This window comes from Colossoma macropomum, unplaced genomic scaffold, assembly GCF_904425465.1.
Source record: "Colossoma macropomum unplaced genomic scaffold, Colossoma_macropomum, whole genome shotgun sequence".
Lineage (NCBI taxonomy): Eukaryota > Metazoa > Chordata > Actinopteri > Characiformes > Serrasalmidae > Colossoma > Colossoma macropomum.
Genome location: NW_023494794.1, coordinates 9,851,184 through 9,867,148, shown reverse-complemented (window position 1 = coordinate 9,867,148; position 15,965 = coordinate 9,851,184). Strand labels below are relative to the sequence as shown.

Sequence of the window (15,965 nt, the reverse complement as noted above, 5' to 3'; positions counted from 1 at the left end):
ATACAGTTTAATCGAAGGGGGTAAAACGAGGTTGAAACAAGCTCAGCAAAGATGAATTATAACTTTTTTAGGCCTATTTGAATACAAAACTGTCAGAAGTCAAAGTCAAAGGGAAAAATAAAACATAAGTATGACATGTATGATATGGGCTCTCTCTCTCTCTCTCTCTCTCTCTCTCTCTCGCTCTCTCTCTCTCTCTCACTACCTCCACCTTCCTAGAAGTCAACTGATCTGATTGAATATTGCTAGAAAACTTGCCCTCAGTTTTCTGTCCATCCTCTCCTCGGTCACACGCTCACATCTCTGCTACAGACGACACAGAGGCTGTCAGTTTTCTAATCATGTTACTGAGGGAGCCACGCAGACTGCGCCAGAGCAGCATCTCCAGCCAATGACATCACACAGACCACACTCAGACACCCTTATTTCCCGTCCTTCAGGAAAACCATTTTGGATGACCACTGCCCGATCACAGTCCGATTCCCACGGTCAGTCCGCGTCACGGTCCGGCTAAACTTCCTCTGCCGCAGTTTCATCAATCAATGACATTCCAAGGTCATCCGTGTCAGGACTGCAAATAATCGGAGCCCACTGTTACAGCAGCTCTGCCGACTACGCCACAACGCAAACCACCGAGATCACACAAAAGCGTATTGGTGCATATAAAGGAGATAAAACGTTTAGGTGTGGGTCTTCCATCCCCCTCCATCCCTCCATCCCGTCCCTCCCTTCCTCGCCCCCTCTTTTCTTTCAGAGTAAGATAGTAATAGGAGAGGATTTGATGATAAAAATCACGTTGTCAAGGCGACAGGTTTGCCGCTCTGAGGGTATTCCTGTCACGACTGCATCGCTATGCCGCCGTAACCCTGGCAACCCAGCGCTCCTCAGCATCCGCACCAAGAGCACCAGGTGAATGCAGCGAAACATCACCCACTGTGGTCAGACAGCACAAAGCTAATTAGACGCGTCAGCAGTGGTCCTCACCTAACGTGAATTAACAAATTATGTCGTCATTGAGGAAAATCCCTTTAAATGTGCTAAGCGCTGTTATGAGTGCACCACATCCACTGGCCACTTTATTAGAAACACTTACATTATATTTGCCCTGAATGGACACTTTATTAGAAACCCCTACCTTGTTCTTCCACTCCCCGGCCACTTTATTGGAAACACCTACCTTGTGCTTCCACTCACTGGCCACTTTATTAGAAACACTTACCTTGTTCTTCCACTCACCGGCCACTTTATTGGAAACACCTACCTTGTTCTTCCACTCACCGGCCACTTTATTGGAAACACCTACCTTGTTCCTTCATTCACTGGCCACTTTATTAGAAACACCTACCTTGTTCTTCCACTCACTGGCCACTTTATTAGAAACACCTACCTTGTATTTCCACTCACTGGACACTTTACTGGAAACACCTCATCTAAACAGACCTCTCATGCACAATTTGTCAGCCACTAAAAGAGTTTCTGTCAGCCAAACAAGTAAACCTAGTTTTTCACACTGCCATATAGCCCTTCAGAGCACTGCCTGTCTGTGGCGCACAAAGAAATGGTGTAAGAAAAGAAAAGAAAAGAAATAGACCCCTACACTGCTGCAGTGGACAGCACCACCATTCCCAGGTCAAAGGACCGTTGTGTGCTGCTTTTTCTTCACTTGTTCTTTCAAACGATCACAGCACAGCCTGCAGAATCGCTCCACCGTGAGGGCCGTGCTGCAGTTTCTATCAGAGGCTGATCAATAACTGTTAATGACGGCGTACCGTAGCTCATTCAAGATGCGGCTCGCGCGCTGCCGTTGCCATGGAAACCATAGCTGCAGTGCTGCAGGCTGAAATTGGGAGTTGGAGAGGAAAAAAATGGGGAGGAAGGCGGGGGGCAAGCGATTCAGGTGGGATGGGTAAATGAGAGAAAAAAGAGCAGAAGACACTGTGGGCTGCACTCGTCTCCAAATGTATTGGCTTTATTTTAGCACATTTTCTTTATAGTCTAAGTCTTCTGACAGGCAATAATGTTAGCAGCCGAGAAGTAACAGTTTGGGGTGTGATAAATGCATTTAAAGGTGATGTAATATTGTCTAAATTGGCAAAATTCTTGTAATATTATAGTAATATTGGCAGCATTCTTGTAATAATATTGCAATATTCTGTAGTGCATTATATCCGTCAATTTGTCAGAATTCATTTTATATCCTTTTTGTCAGTGGAGAACCCTCAGGGCACCTTAGGGCCCAATCCCATTTCTTATTTTTACTCCTACCCCTTGTTTTCGAGTGTCACCTACAAAATGGGACAAACCTCAAATAAAGAGAACATCACTTCATTAACAGCAACGACACTAAACTAAGATAATACGATGATTATTGTAATTTTTAACAGAGAAAATACTCACATTCTGGGTTTCTTTGGTCGCTTGTGCAGCCATCTTTTCTTCTCATAACACTGTATTTGGAGTGTGCCTCTGAAAAACCTCCTTTCACCCTGTTCTTCAGTGGTCAGGACCCCCACAGGACCACCACAGAGCAGGTATTATTTGGGTGGTGGGTCATTCTCAGCACTGCAGTGACACTGACGTGGTGGTGGTGTGTTAGTGTGTGCTGCGCTGGTACGAGTGGATCAGACACAGCGGTGCTGCTGGAGCTTATAATTATAATACCTGCTCTGTGGTGGTCCTGGGGGGTCCTGTCCATTAAAGAACAGGGTAACAAAGTATGCAGAGAAACAGATGGACTACAGTCTGTTATTGTAGAACTACAAAGTGCACCTATATAGTAAGCTGAGCTGATAAAATGGACAGTGAGTGCAGAATGTGTACTTCATGAAGTGTATAGAGGTTAAATAGCAACTAGCGCCTTGTCTATAGAGTAGAGGTCAGTTCCGCTCCAATCCTGTAGGTGGCAGTGTGGAAGCTTTACGGCTCAAACAGTGCGCCCACAAACACAGACGAACTAAAACTACTGTAGTTTGTGTTCGTGTTTTGATTAAATAAAACGTCATAAAATACACTTTAGTCAATAAGCCACATACGAAACTAAATATAAAACATATAGTGTAGTTATATATGGTCTAGTTTACGCCTGTTAGGCATTTGTTTACGAGGAAAGCGTAGGTTACGCAGAGGCGCTAGGACACTGGTTGTGTCTCAAATCGACCCCAAGTCCCCTAAATAGTGGACTACTACCTAGTGCCCTAGGATCGTTTCAGCGTTGAGGAGCCATAGAAATCGGCCGGGGTTCCCGGTTAGTTTACTAGGGGTCGATTCGGGACAGAGCCCGTGTTAGTTTCGGTTAGCTAACGCGAGCTAACGTGAAATTCAGATGTTGTAGCGTTTACAGCGCTTTGCTAACAGGATGGCTAAGCCGTGTGAGGTGTCTGAAGACTTGGATGAATACGCTGTGAAGGACGTAAGTGACTTTTCAGTAGCTGAGATGTTTAAATGAAATAAAATGTCCTGTCTTGGCGAATCAGAGTCTACAGAGCTGCAGCAGTAACTGTTTTTTTTGTGAACACAGGCGCCTCCAACTGTTTACTACGTTCCTGATTTCATAACAGAGGCAGAGGAGGAGTATCTTCTACAGCAGGTAGCGCTTAGAACCACGTTTATCAAACCCTGTATGTCCAAAAGTCCAGAAGTGTCCAGACACGCTGCTAATTACTGAATTCAGCTCCATATCTCCATAGAATCTCCATAGAAAAGCACTGACCAGTAGACTGGAGCTCTGGAGCAGCTGCACTTCAGCCTAAGGTCTCCATGCGCAGTGCCAAGCGTCGGCTGTCACGGTCATGAATTCTTAGCGGAATTTGTGGCGTAAATAATTGCGATTAACAGTTTAGTTATCTTGTACAAGCCTTACGTGGCTTCCTAGCAGTGTCTACTAAGTAGCTAATACGGTTATCATTGTCTAAATCAGGCCTGTCAAACTGGGGGCCCAGGGTCTTTTTAATTAGCTGATGAGCTGAATCAGGTGAGTTTAATGAGTCAGCGTGCTGAAGTCTGCATTGTTTTGGCCCGCGAGGACTGGAGCCTGACACATGTGGTCTAAATAATACGTAACATTGTTGTCCAGGGGTGGCACGGTGGCGCAGTGGGTAGCGCTGTCGCCTCACAGCAAGAATGGCCTGGGTTCGATTCCCGGCTGGGCGACTAGGGTCATTTCTGTGTGGAGTTTGCATGTTCTCCCCGTGTCTGCGTGGGTTTCCTCCGGGTACTCCGGTTTCCTCCTACAGTCCAAAAACATGCAGTCAGGCTGATTGGACACGTTAAATTGTGCCCCTAGGTGTGTGTGTGACTGTGTATGTCTGTCTGTCTGTCTGCCCTGCGATGGACTGGCGACCTGTCCAGGGTGTATCCTGCCTTCCGCCCAATGACAGCTGGGATAGGCTCCAGCACCCCACCGCGACCCAGAAGGATAAGCGGTTTAGATGATGTATGTATGTATTGTTGTCCAGACGCATAGCCCAGGGGTGGCCAGAGCCACTCTAGCACAAAGCATGACCATGACCAATGTTCTGGCCCAGTTAGGCTGAGGAAAGTGAGACAGTCAGCCATCATCAATAAAGCATCAGTTATGCTTTATGGTGAAAATCTGTCCTCGGGGTAGTTACCAATCGGTTATGAGAGTCTGATGACGCTGCATTTAATAATGTGACAGGTTAATTAATGAGGAATCACTAATTAGTCAGCTATAATCGTTTATCATGCTAATTGATTTTGTTTTTTCAGCTGTGTATGTGGATGTGTTCTAGGCTATATAATACAGTTCTGTCTGGCTAGTTTTCTAATCATTACAGTCTAAATGAATAACTGTGGTCTGTCTATATGAAGTGGTCTTAAAGTCAAAAAAGTTTTTAAAAATTATTAAAATTTTTCTTTTCTTAGCAGCGTGCCACTCCAATAAAATCTCTGGCCACCCCATTCTGAAAGTTCTAGATACACCCCACTGTTGTCTACACACTTAAAAAAGACGGTTCTTCAGACTGATGGAGAATATGTTGTATATGGTGCTTTATAGAACCTTTCTGAAAATGGTTCTGGTGTTGTTAGGATGTCAAGCTTGTAACAATAAAAGAACCCTTCTTGGTGATATTTTCAAAAAGGTCCTGTATAGAACCGTATACAACACATACTAGCAATCTGAAGAACGATTTCACCATGCAAAGAACCATTTAACCCCTGAACAAGCAAGTTTTATTACACATTTCTGTAACATAAGAATAGCTCCATTAGTTTGCATTGAAGTCCCTGTAGTTAATGAATTATAAGGCTTTGTATGAAATAAACCTGGAATGTCAAGGGGTTAAGCACGCAAATGGTTCTATATAGACCTCATGGTTCTAAACAGAACCATTGCCTTTACTAAAGAACCCCTGGAGAACCATCCTTTTTATATAAAATTGTGTGTAGAGTCGAGCAAAGCTAGTGAAACTATATGCAAACAAGGTCTCATTCTCTCATATATGCTAAGATTGTTAATCTTAGCTACATAGACAAAATATTAAATATATTATTTGTGCTGCTCTCTTAACATTTTAGAGCACCAACCTTTTATTTGCATTTATTTGCCCAACGACTTTTATTGCAGTCAACTTAAATAATTGCAACCATTTAAAATAATTGGGCCTACGGCAATTGTAGGCTAGAGGGGTCTAAAGCCCCCCAGCATTGGGCTGTCCAATACCTTTGGGATGAGTTGGAGATCCAAAGCTGATCATCCAGCGTCAGTAGCTGACCTAATGCTCTTGTGGCTGCCATCAAATCCTCACAGCAATATTCCAACATCTAGTGTAAAGCCTTCCCTGAAGAGAAGAGGCTGTTAGAACAAACTTCCCAAATTCCACTCAGAATAATTGAGTGTTGGAGATGTAAACAGAGTCATTCAGAGTGGTTTGGTGTGAAATGGTTCAGAGTAGAGACTCATTTCTTTACAGTGATAGAAACACAAATATAACCACTTTATTACTGTCCAGAACCACCAGGAAACCTGGTAAAAAAGTAAATCTGAAAAATCTGTTTTCTTTGGGTTGTATTTTGCCTTACAGTGTCGTGCCTGTACCTCTCCGCCAGGATTTCACACCTTACCACTCTGTATGACTTTCTTTTCATCTAAAAGATGAATTAATTCCTCATTTACTCTGATTTCAGAACAAACAGCGGAAGAGCAGGTGTCACGTACTGTAGCATGGAGGGTCCACAGACGAAGCGTAGACAGCTCTGAGTTTGTGCCTCTGAGCATTATTTCAAACTGACTCTGCAGGCAGAGCACAAGAGAGGAAAATTGCTCTTATTTATGGAGAGAGGAAATAGGCTCTTTAAACCGCCGGCACAGCCACGGACGGGCTGCTACTGAATCTCGCCGGGGTTATGAATCATGACCCAAACCTGGGTGGCGGTAACTCAAACCCCCAAACAGTAAATACCCGAGCTGCTCCATAACCTGTAAAAATTAACATCACGTACTTGAAAATGCAACCAAGCCGAGCATGAGCAAGGCATCATGGGAACCAGAGCGTGCTCTGACGCCACAGTTCGTTTGTGTTTTGCCCCTAGTGAGCAGCAGACGTGCACATCCTGACCTGTGTGTGGCTTTCAGGTTTACAGAGCCCCGAAGCCCAAATGGACGCAGCTGTCTGGAAGGAGGCTGCAGAACTGGGGTGTGTTTCTCTAATGCATTCGTATGTTTATCTTGTCTCATACTGTAATTTACCTGAATATTTACTAGAAGAAATAGAAATTTTCCACTACAGCAAAAGTTATTAGTCAAGTCATGTTTGGTGTCTGAAGTTTTGCTGCACTGGCGCTTGTCCAGTGTGGCCGGCTAACAAGCTAAGAAGTCTAGTGTGTTGTTACACAACCTGCACATCAATGCTGTCCTTAAAAAACAGCCTCCATTTTTTTGTGATATTTAGTTTTCTTTTACATCAGTCATGTCAAACTGGGGACCTTCCGGGCGCACCAGGTCGTCATTGTCCGTAACGCCACTGTAGACGTTTTACACAAACACCGTATGAACATCTGCTCCCCGCTGAGCACTCGTTCTCTCAGATGCCGACAGTTTTTGAGGGAGGAAATGAAAACTGTTCCTCTGAAAGCGGCTGTAGCAGCAACTTTAAAGCATGAACTGCACATTAACTCTCCTCAGCAGCGCTGAAATGCTGACACAGAGGTTCTTTTCCTCTATATGACAAAGTTTATTCCTTTGCTAACTACACAAACTCTGCTCATCATCAACTGACAAATCACTGAAACTGAGAAGTTTGTTTTTGCTTTAAACTCGAACACTTCAGTGAGCTGTAAACGCCCTACTCATCATCGTTGTTATTGTCGTTGCTTTAGCGGAAGCGGCAATACCGTGCAATGACTACTTCCAGCAGAAAACATGCGGAAATGTGAAAAGGGCCTATAGCTGTGCTCCAAAATTGCTTGGAATAAAACCTCTTTAAATCAACTTACACTGAAAGTAAAGAACATTTTCGGCTGAAGAGCTACTGTTCTGTAGATACTCACTTTTCTTTGAGCAGCAACGATGTGCCTCCTCACATTTCTTAGCAGAAAATTAGCAAAATGACTTTACTGTGGTAGATAAAAACCAGCGAGGAGCAGACAGTGAAGTGATGGTTTAGCCAAAAATGGAATCTGCAGTTTCCACGTTACACTAAACATAAACGTATTAAACATAGTCGATCAGTCGAGACATTTTTGGCGTCTGCTGCTTCTTTAGTTTTGCACTGATGCTATGAGGCTAATGTGGCTAACAAGCAGTGGAAGTCTACAGCATGGACCACGCTTAGCGTCATGCTAACTGCATGTGTAGATCATCTCACAGTAAAGTTGCATAGATAAAAGCCACAGCGGCTAAATTGAAGCTTGAATTTTGTCTGTACGTTTTTATAGCTATCAGTAAATCACACAGTGTTAGAAACCAAGTCTACCACATAGCTACGTTAGCCTCGTAGCTCCAGTGCAAAGCTAAAAGGAAACATCAGACACCAAACTTGACTAATCAGCTACGTTTGGAGTGAGTGAAGGATTTGTAAATTTGATCTTTATTTAAACTTTTCCTTTAGACACATATTGACATGTGTGATTAGAAGCTCTAGAAGCTTCCAGATCCTGTCCTGGCAAGTCAGACTGTGACACAGTTCAGTTTCTCTGCTCTGACACACCTGATTCTAGTCATCAGATAATTGTTAAATGTTTCACGAGTTGAAAAAGGTGTGGTTGAGCAGGAAAACACTCAGCTGGAGTGGTTTGGCCTTCAGGGACTGGTTTTACAGTGTATTGGCGTTGTGTAAATATTGGAGGTACTGGTAATAAGAGCACAGCTTTTTCCTTCTTCCGCCAGGTGGGCTGCCACATCCGAAAGGAATGCTGGCAGAGAAACTCCCTGATTGGCTGCTCAAGTACACAGAGAAAATATCTGCACTTGGTGCATTTGCTGGAAAAACCGCCAATCATGTGCTGGTGAACGAATACAAGCCGGAGGAGGGCATTATGGTATAGTATATAAATATATACATACATCATCACTGTCTGAACAAAACCATGCATCTTAATTTTGCTTTATCTATTTATTTATTTATTTTTACGGCGTTTGAAAACACCAGCTGTCTTTTACATTGTATTAAAATTTCATCATGAATGGGAAAAAATAATTGATCCAAAATTATTCTGAAAAATCCTGTTCCATTAACTTCCATTCAAAGTTTTTTTTCCTTCTCCTGTAAAGTCACTGTTTTGGAGATACGAGGTTTTGTTATATGTTATTAATATTGTCGTGCTGGTCTGAGTGTGTCAGACACAGTGGTGTCGCTGGGGTTTTTACACACATCAGTGTCCCTGCTTAGTTAAGAGTGAGCTTCCCACCCAAAAATATCCAGCCAAGAGTGACTCTGCGGTCAGAAACCAACCAGTGATGAAGCTGGAGGATAAATAACAAACTGTGCATCAACAGATGAACTACAGTGTCTAACACTACACCAGCAGGGAGGAGCTACAAGACAGGGTTTCTGATAAAGTGGCCAGTAAGTGTACACAGGGTTTAAAAACTCCAGCAGCGCCGCTGTGACTGATACACTGCTGTGCTGATAATGATATCCGGTCAGTGTTGGACCCCTTTCATTAACAGACAGCAGAGAGGCTGATGAGCTGTGCAGCAGCAGTTGAGCTACAGTCTGTAACTGTACACCTACAATGTGCACACGTGGATAAAGTGAACTGTCTCTCTCTCAGCCTCATGAGGACGGCCCACTTTACCACCCCACAGTGACCACCATCAGCCTGGGGTCCCACACTCTGCTGGACTTCTACGCACCTGTCGATCAGACTCAGGTACCAACCCAGCCTAAACAGACTGACTGTCATTTCAGCTAGAAGTTTAAAACGTGACTATAATCCTTTATTATTCAAAGGTAACTTTAGCATAACTCTGTACTTCTGTAAATACAGTGAAACAGTACGTTTCCTATGTTTTCTGTGTTTTATAGTTGAACCTCTTCGACCCTGAGAGCCGACATTTCACTTCCTCACTCTCATAACAACATATCTGTTTCACTGTAGATATTAATTTATTTATAGTAGTTACTTTTTGATTCATAGTAGTTACTGAGTATTTTATGGTATTTATTAAATAACTCCAAGCATTTATTGAATAATTCACAGTAGCTATGAAAGATTATTTACTGAATAAGTCATAGTAGTTATTGAATAATTTTCAGTATTTATTGAATAACTCAAAAAAGTTACTAAATAATACATAGTATTTACTGAATAATTCACAGAATAAATATTAGTTACTGAATAATTCATAGCAGTTATTCAGTAACTAATATTTATTCTGTGAATTATTCAGTAAATACTGTGTATTATTTAGTAACTTTTTTGAGTTACTGAATAATAAACAGTAATTACTACGTAATGTGTAGACATTACTAAATAATTTTTACTAATTACTTAGTAATTCACAGAAGTTACTAAATTGTTGTTATTAAATGATTGCTAGAAATTACTGAATTATAAACAGAAGTTATTGTGTTGTAAAATAATTTATTGTAGTTACTCAGTAATTCACAGTGGTTGGTGAATAATTCATTTGTGGTTACCAAATGATTCAAGATAGTCACTGAATAATTCATAGTAGTTACTGAATGAGTTCATAGTAGGTGTTGAATTACTGGTAGTAGTTACTAAATAATTAATAGTGGTTACAAAATGATTCATGATAGTTAATGAATAAATCACAGTAATTACTGAATCAATTATAGTAGTTAATTAGTAATTTAGAGTAGATAATGAATTATTAATAGTAGTTAATGAATAATACGACAGTTTAATCATCCAAGTACAGAAACTGCAAGCATTCATTTATCTCTCTCTGTCTCTCTCTCTTTCTCTCTCTCTCTCTCTCTCTCTCTCTCACTCTGTCTCTATCTACCTATCTCTCTCTCTCACTCTGTCTCTCTCTCTTTCTCTGTCTCTATCTACCTCTCTCTCTCTCGCTCTCTCTCTGTCTCTCTCTCTCTCTCTCACTCTGTCTCTATCTACCTATCTCTCTCTCTCACTCTGTCTCTCTCTCTTTCTCTGTCTCTATCTACCTATCTCTCTCTCTCCTCTCTCTCTCTCTCTCTCTCTCTCAGACTGGAGTTCCTCAGACCGAAGAGAGCCGTTACGTGTTGTCACTGTTGCTACGGCGACGCAGTCTGCTGATTCTGCAGGGTGAGATGTACGAGCGCTACCTGCATGGGATCCGCGGGGTTGCCGTGGATACGCTGACGGAGCGGGTGGCGAACCTGTCTGCGGCGGGCGGGCAGGTGGGCGAGACGCTGACTCGCGGCACCCGAGTTTCCCTCACCATCCGCCACGTGCCCAAAGTCTGCCGCGCCAACCTGCTGCTCGGCAGGAAGTGACTGCGCTCAGAGACCCCCTGAGTAGACTGTTCGGGGACTGAGAGCCTAAAGACACGATGACCGTTTGAGGAGCGGAGGACAGTTCAGACGTCCATCTTAAAGGAAACTCCAGTGTTTCTCAGCCTCATCTTGATCTGCTTCATCAGTTAAAACAGCAGATCCAGTTAGTTCTGCAGTTGATCAGGTGGAGCTTCTGAACACTCAGCCTTCTTCACTACACTGATAAAGAATCACCACGACTTCTTCCCTCTGAAAAACTGGTCCCATTGGTCCCATTTCCAAAGGAAGGAATAATACAGGTTTACAGCTTTAGTTTATAGATACTTGGACTGAGCAATTCCTGAAAAATACAGTTGCATGCAAATGTTTGTGCACCCTAGTCAAGTGACTTGTTTTGTTGATTTTCTAAGTGAAAATGAGGCTTCGTTCACACAGCAGGTAAAAGTGGCCCAAATCTGATTTTCTCACCAAATCTGATTTTTTTGTTTGGCTGTTCACATTATCTTTTAAATGTGACCTGTGTGGGACATCAGTCTGAACAGATCAGCTTCCAAACCGACCCACATATGCAAAAGAACAATGCCTTACGTGGCTCATCCAGACGTAAACAATCATGACTATAAACGCCAGTCACTCCCGGAGGATCAGCTTCATCTTCGCCAGCATCACAGGAGCCATCATGAAGCTTCACTGACCAAGCTGGGCTCATCACCCAGAATGTGTTCGAGTTCGCGGTAAAAAGGTCATGGTCACTTCTTTGGTTCGCATCCTTGGATTCTTTAAACTTTGCTTTCAGGCTCTTAACTGTTCTTTGATGCTGCAGCCTCGTTCTCCTACAGTTTCTTTCTAAATCTCTTCAAACGTGGAGGGTTTTGGATGAGTCTCGAATGTCGAGTTGGATTGACGTAAAAGCCACATGAATTCTGATCTGGCTGTTCAGACGGAGTCGTATTGCCCCAGATCAGATACAGATCGGATTTCAGTACCACATATGAAAGCGTCTTAAATCGGAATTGAAAATGTCAGATTCGGTGTGTTTTTTGCTGTCACACTGCCACACAGACACACATCTGTGTCACATATGAGGAAAAAGATTGGATTTGGGCCACTTTTACCTGCTGTGTGAACGTAGCCTAAGTTATACATCCTACAGAAAACACACTTCTGCACATTTTAATGTGCACTTAGTTTATTTGCTGAATGTAACATATTGGGGAGAAAATAAAACAAAATGTGGCCTGTGCAAAATTTATGGCACATTTTATATGTTTTATTATTTTTTTTTACAATATTAAACTCAGCAAATCCATGAAAATCAACAAAAACTCATTTGAACAGGGGTGCACAAACTTTTTCACAAAACTGTATGCAGTGTAGGAACATCTCCATGATGGAGGATCCCTCCAGTGTTGATGCCTGTTGTATTAATTAAACACCGTCACAGTGAGGTAGAGCTGTGGTTTCCTTTACAGGAAGCTTAGTGGCCTTTGAAGAAAACAGCTCATTCAGAAATGCTAATGTTTCTAACAGTGAATGACCTCAAAACATCTTAATATCACCATCAGTGCTTACAGGAGTAGTTACTGAAATATCTAATTTGCACAATTTTCCTCTGACCCCAAATGTTTGGCCATGTTTGATGACCGAAACGTCTTCATTTCTGCAGTGGAACTTTAGGGCTAATATAATAGAAGCCATTGGTTTCCATCACTTATTGTTAGATGAGCCTCGTCGCTTCAGTGCAGAACTGAAGTAGCAAACATGTCTTGGCCAAGCTGACCACATTCGGGGATAGAGGGAATCTGTGTGAATGAGATTTTTGGTCTTTTAACAGCTTGAATTGCTAACGTACTTCACTTTCTCTGATTATGAACAGAAATCTGAGACTGCAGGTGCCACATGCTGACTACGACCAAATTCAAGCGCACTTCTGAATTGTGTTCTGTCAGCAGCTCATGTGTCTCACCGGTTTGAATATCTGCTTTATGCAAAGCGTTCAGATGGCCTTTCTCTGAAGTGATGAAGATCAGTGGCATTGCTGTGCAATACGGACTGACAAATAAACATCCCAACAGTCTGATAACGTCTGACAAAGACTCTAGATTTTGTAACAGCTTTCATTTCTTTAAGGTTTGTAAGTCTCTGAAACTCCTTGAACAGTAATGATGGAAAAGGCAAAATTCCTGTAATACAGTGATTCCCAAAGTGAAAAATTGTGTTGTTGTTTTAATATAATAATGTATAAACCTGAACTTAGTGCGGAGTTGAAAATAAAGCACTTAAAATGTGCTTTCTTTTTTAACACTGAGCGCGTTTACATGCACTTAATAATCCGATAACTGCAGAAAATCAGATTTGGTCAATAATCCGATCAACGCTTTTACATGCACTTGAGTAATCAGACAATGGGAAACCCCGGGTCTATATGAGTCAGACAGTAATCGGATTTCTGCTTTGCAACCAGCCAATACACTTACAGAAGAAGACGTGACGTAAACAAGACGTAAAGCTCAAACTTCATATTGCGGCTAATTTTTAAACATTGCATCACTTTACCTGAAAATATGAACAAACATCATCTAGAAGATGAAGAATATTTAAATCCTAAATTTGGTGTTTGGTTTCAGCGTCGCTCCAAAAGTGCTTTGCTGCGTCTCACGGCGACGCTGCTTGCTTATTTCCGGTACCGCTGTCTGATCTCACTCATGCTCAGACTGAGAAATCTGAAAGAAATCAGAGTAAGAGTTTACATGCACTGAGATATCTGATCACTGAGTTGAAATCCAGCTCTCTTTATCAGATTTTTAGATTGGACTATGATGTTTACATGACTATTTAAATAATTGGATAACTGCAGAAATCTGAGTATGATCGGATTATTGAGTGCATGTAAACACACTCACTGTTAAAATTTCAAAAATGCACCATTCACTCCCATCTATACAGTCCGTATACGGAAGCTAAGCTGAAAAAACCGCCTGTTTTCAACTCAATGTTTTTGCAATGTCACTAAAAGCAATGCGTTCACATACAGTCTCATGCGAAGGTTTATGCGCCCGTGTTCGAATTCCATATTTTGTTGACTTTCTAAAAGAAAATATGCGAACACATCCTCTATTTAGACACACTTCTGCACACTTTAATGCACAATTACTGTTTATTTACTGAATTTAACATATTTGTGAAAAAAAAAGAAAACATGAAATGTCGGCAGTGAAAAAGTTAATTCACATTTTATATTTTCTAATATGTTGGAAATTCTGGGCTAACATTTGCAGGAAGATACCATATTTAAATGTGTCCCCTGTAGAAGACATATAGGTACTTCAGTTGATTTTTCCCTTAGATAATCATTGAAACACGTCTTTTGACCGGGGCTGTTTAAGCTTGTGCGTACTTGTGCATGCTGTTATTCACTATTTATTTAATGAATTTATTCATTATTTATTAATATTATTTAAGTTAGACACCAGGTGGTTTTTAAAAGATGTTTTATTATCTGGGAACACCAAAAAGAAAAATAATATACAGTGATCATTTATTGTCATTTCTTGGTAAGTTATCTGCCTGAGAGTTTATCAGCATGTTTCGAATACGAGACACTCTGGATGTTAATTTTAGAGCTTCATTCTCGATGTTGTAGTGATTTACAGTGACGTTCTCAGTCGCTATGGAATCGTCTACAGTTGATAATTCTGGACAGATCAAGCGTTTCTTTCCCACTGATTATTTGATATCTGTAAAGTTGTATATGTACCTGCAACAAAATTGCCTTTTTTAAATTATTAAAATCAGTGATTCCAAACTTTTTAATGATAGTGTGGATTAGTTATAATTGATTTGTACTACTTTTTACTTTATTGAATTAGTGAGCTAAATTTTAAATGAAGTAATTAATTTATAAATAAAATAAATAACTTATTTTTTGTAGTTGACTCTGAGCTCAGTAGCTATGAAACATTTATACCTACTCTTAACCCATTCATGTCCAACAACTGAATTTAGTATAATAAGAAAAAAAGCCTCAGATGTTCTGAAGTGATGAAATTTTTTATAGTTATACACAATTATATAACATCTAACAGCAGTCAATTGAATGCTTGATTAAATGTAATTTTCATACTTACAATAACAATCAAGTCTGTAGTTTTACTGTTTTATTAAAAATCAGTAGTCCCGTTTACCCGAAAGTCTGAATTTTAGGCTAATTTAAGTGATTAAAACTCACTTTTTTGTTCTTATCTTTTCATGAATTTGAAATGTTTCTTCAGATTTGTGCTCAGAGCTCAGAGAACATGTGGACCAAATGAAATGTAAGATTTCAGATCTGGACATTAACAGGTTGAGCAGGTGGACATTGTGGAAAAACCAGCAGCAGTGAAACAGATACGACACAAGCAGCGCAAACAATACCCAGCTAATGTTACGTTCTCACCCTACTGGATTAACTCAGGTATTGTGTGAGTTTATAGATTCACCAAAGGCTTAAAACAGAAGCATAAATCATTTAACTATTAGCCTAATATCTAATACTTCATCAGCAGCATATTAAAGTTTCTAAAAGCAGTTTTGCAGCATAATTTGTGAGCCAATGAGATGTCAGTTCTGTGCTGTATTTTACATTAGAAGCAAAAAACCCAAACATAACAATATTTACAAGCTTTTTATATTTTTTCCATTAGATTTTCTTTCAGCTTTCAGTCTTCATGATTCTTATAATGAAGCTGCTCTATAGTTGTGAAATATACACTATACAAATCGCCACTGTTGCACAAAAACATTGTATCTATATTTCTATATAGAACCATTTTCAAAAAGGCTCTATAGAGAACCATTTACACCATTTTGAAGCACTATTTCATCATGCAAAGAACCATTTAAGCATGAAAATGGTTCTATGTAGAACTCATGGTTCTTAATTGACCCATTGCCTTTACTGAAGAACCCTCTACTGCACACATTATGAAAGCAATGAAAAAAATATCCAATTCACTTTTCTTGAATAAAATGATTCTTGATTATTTTTTTCGGACCTGATTATTAAATTCAAAAACATAA

At 40.7% G+C, this 15,965-nt stretch overlaps 1 protein-coding gene across 4 annotated transcripts; it reads left to right on the top strand.

Annotated features, from left to right (window-relative positions):
- Positions 1-3,262: 3,262 nt before the first annotated feature.
- On the top strand, positions 3,263-11,366 carry alkbh6 (alkB homolog 6). 4 transcript variants are annotated; one of them, XM_036580128.1, is made up of 6 exons: positions 3,263-3,409; positions 3,518-3,586; positions 6,596-6,656; positions 8,348-8,499; positions 9,235-9,333; positions 10,638-11,366. In XM_036580128.1, the coding sequence occupies exons 1-6, from the start codon at positions 3,356-3,358 to the stop codon at positions 10,905-10,907; spliced, it is 705 nt and encodes a 234-aa protein (XP_036436021.1). In that variant the 5' UTR covers positions 3,263-3,355; the 3' UTR covers positions 10,908-11,366. The 4 variants fall into 4 exon arrangements, with proteins under 4 accessions (XP_036436021.1, XP_036436022.1, XP_036436023.1 ...); XM_036580130.1 differs by having other exon boundaries at positions 3,356-3,409; positions 6,553-6,656; XM_036580129.1 differs by lacking the exon at positions 9,235-9,333.
- Positions 11,367-15,965: the final 4,599 nt, after the last annotated feature.

Bases quoted from the DNA above. Each gene is read 5' to 3' on its own strand.
- alkbh6 (XM_036580128.1), top strand. From the start codon at position 3,356: ATGGCTAAGCCGTGTGAGGTGTCTGAAGACTTGGATGAATACGCTGTG. The intron at 3,587-6,595 runs GTAGCGCTTAGA...TGTGGCTTTCAG, and splicing joins AGGAGTATCTTCTACAGCAG to GTTTACAGAGCCCCGAAGCC. The intron at 8,500-9,234 runs GTATAGTATATA...TCTCTCTCTCAG, and splicing joins AGCCGGAGGAGGGCATTATG to CCTCATGAGGACGGCCCACT.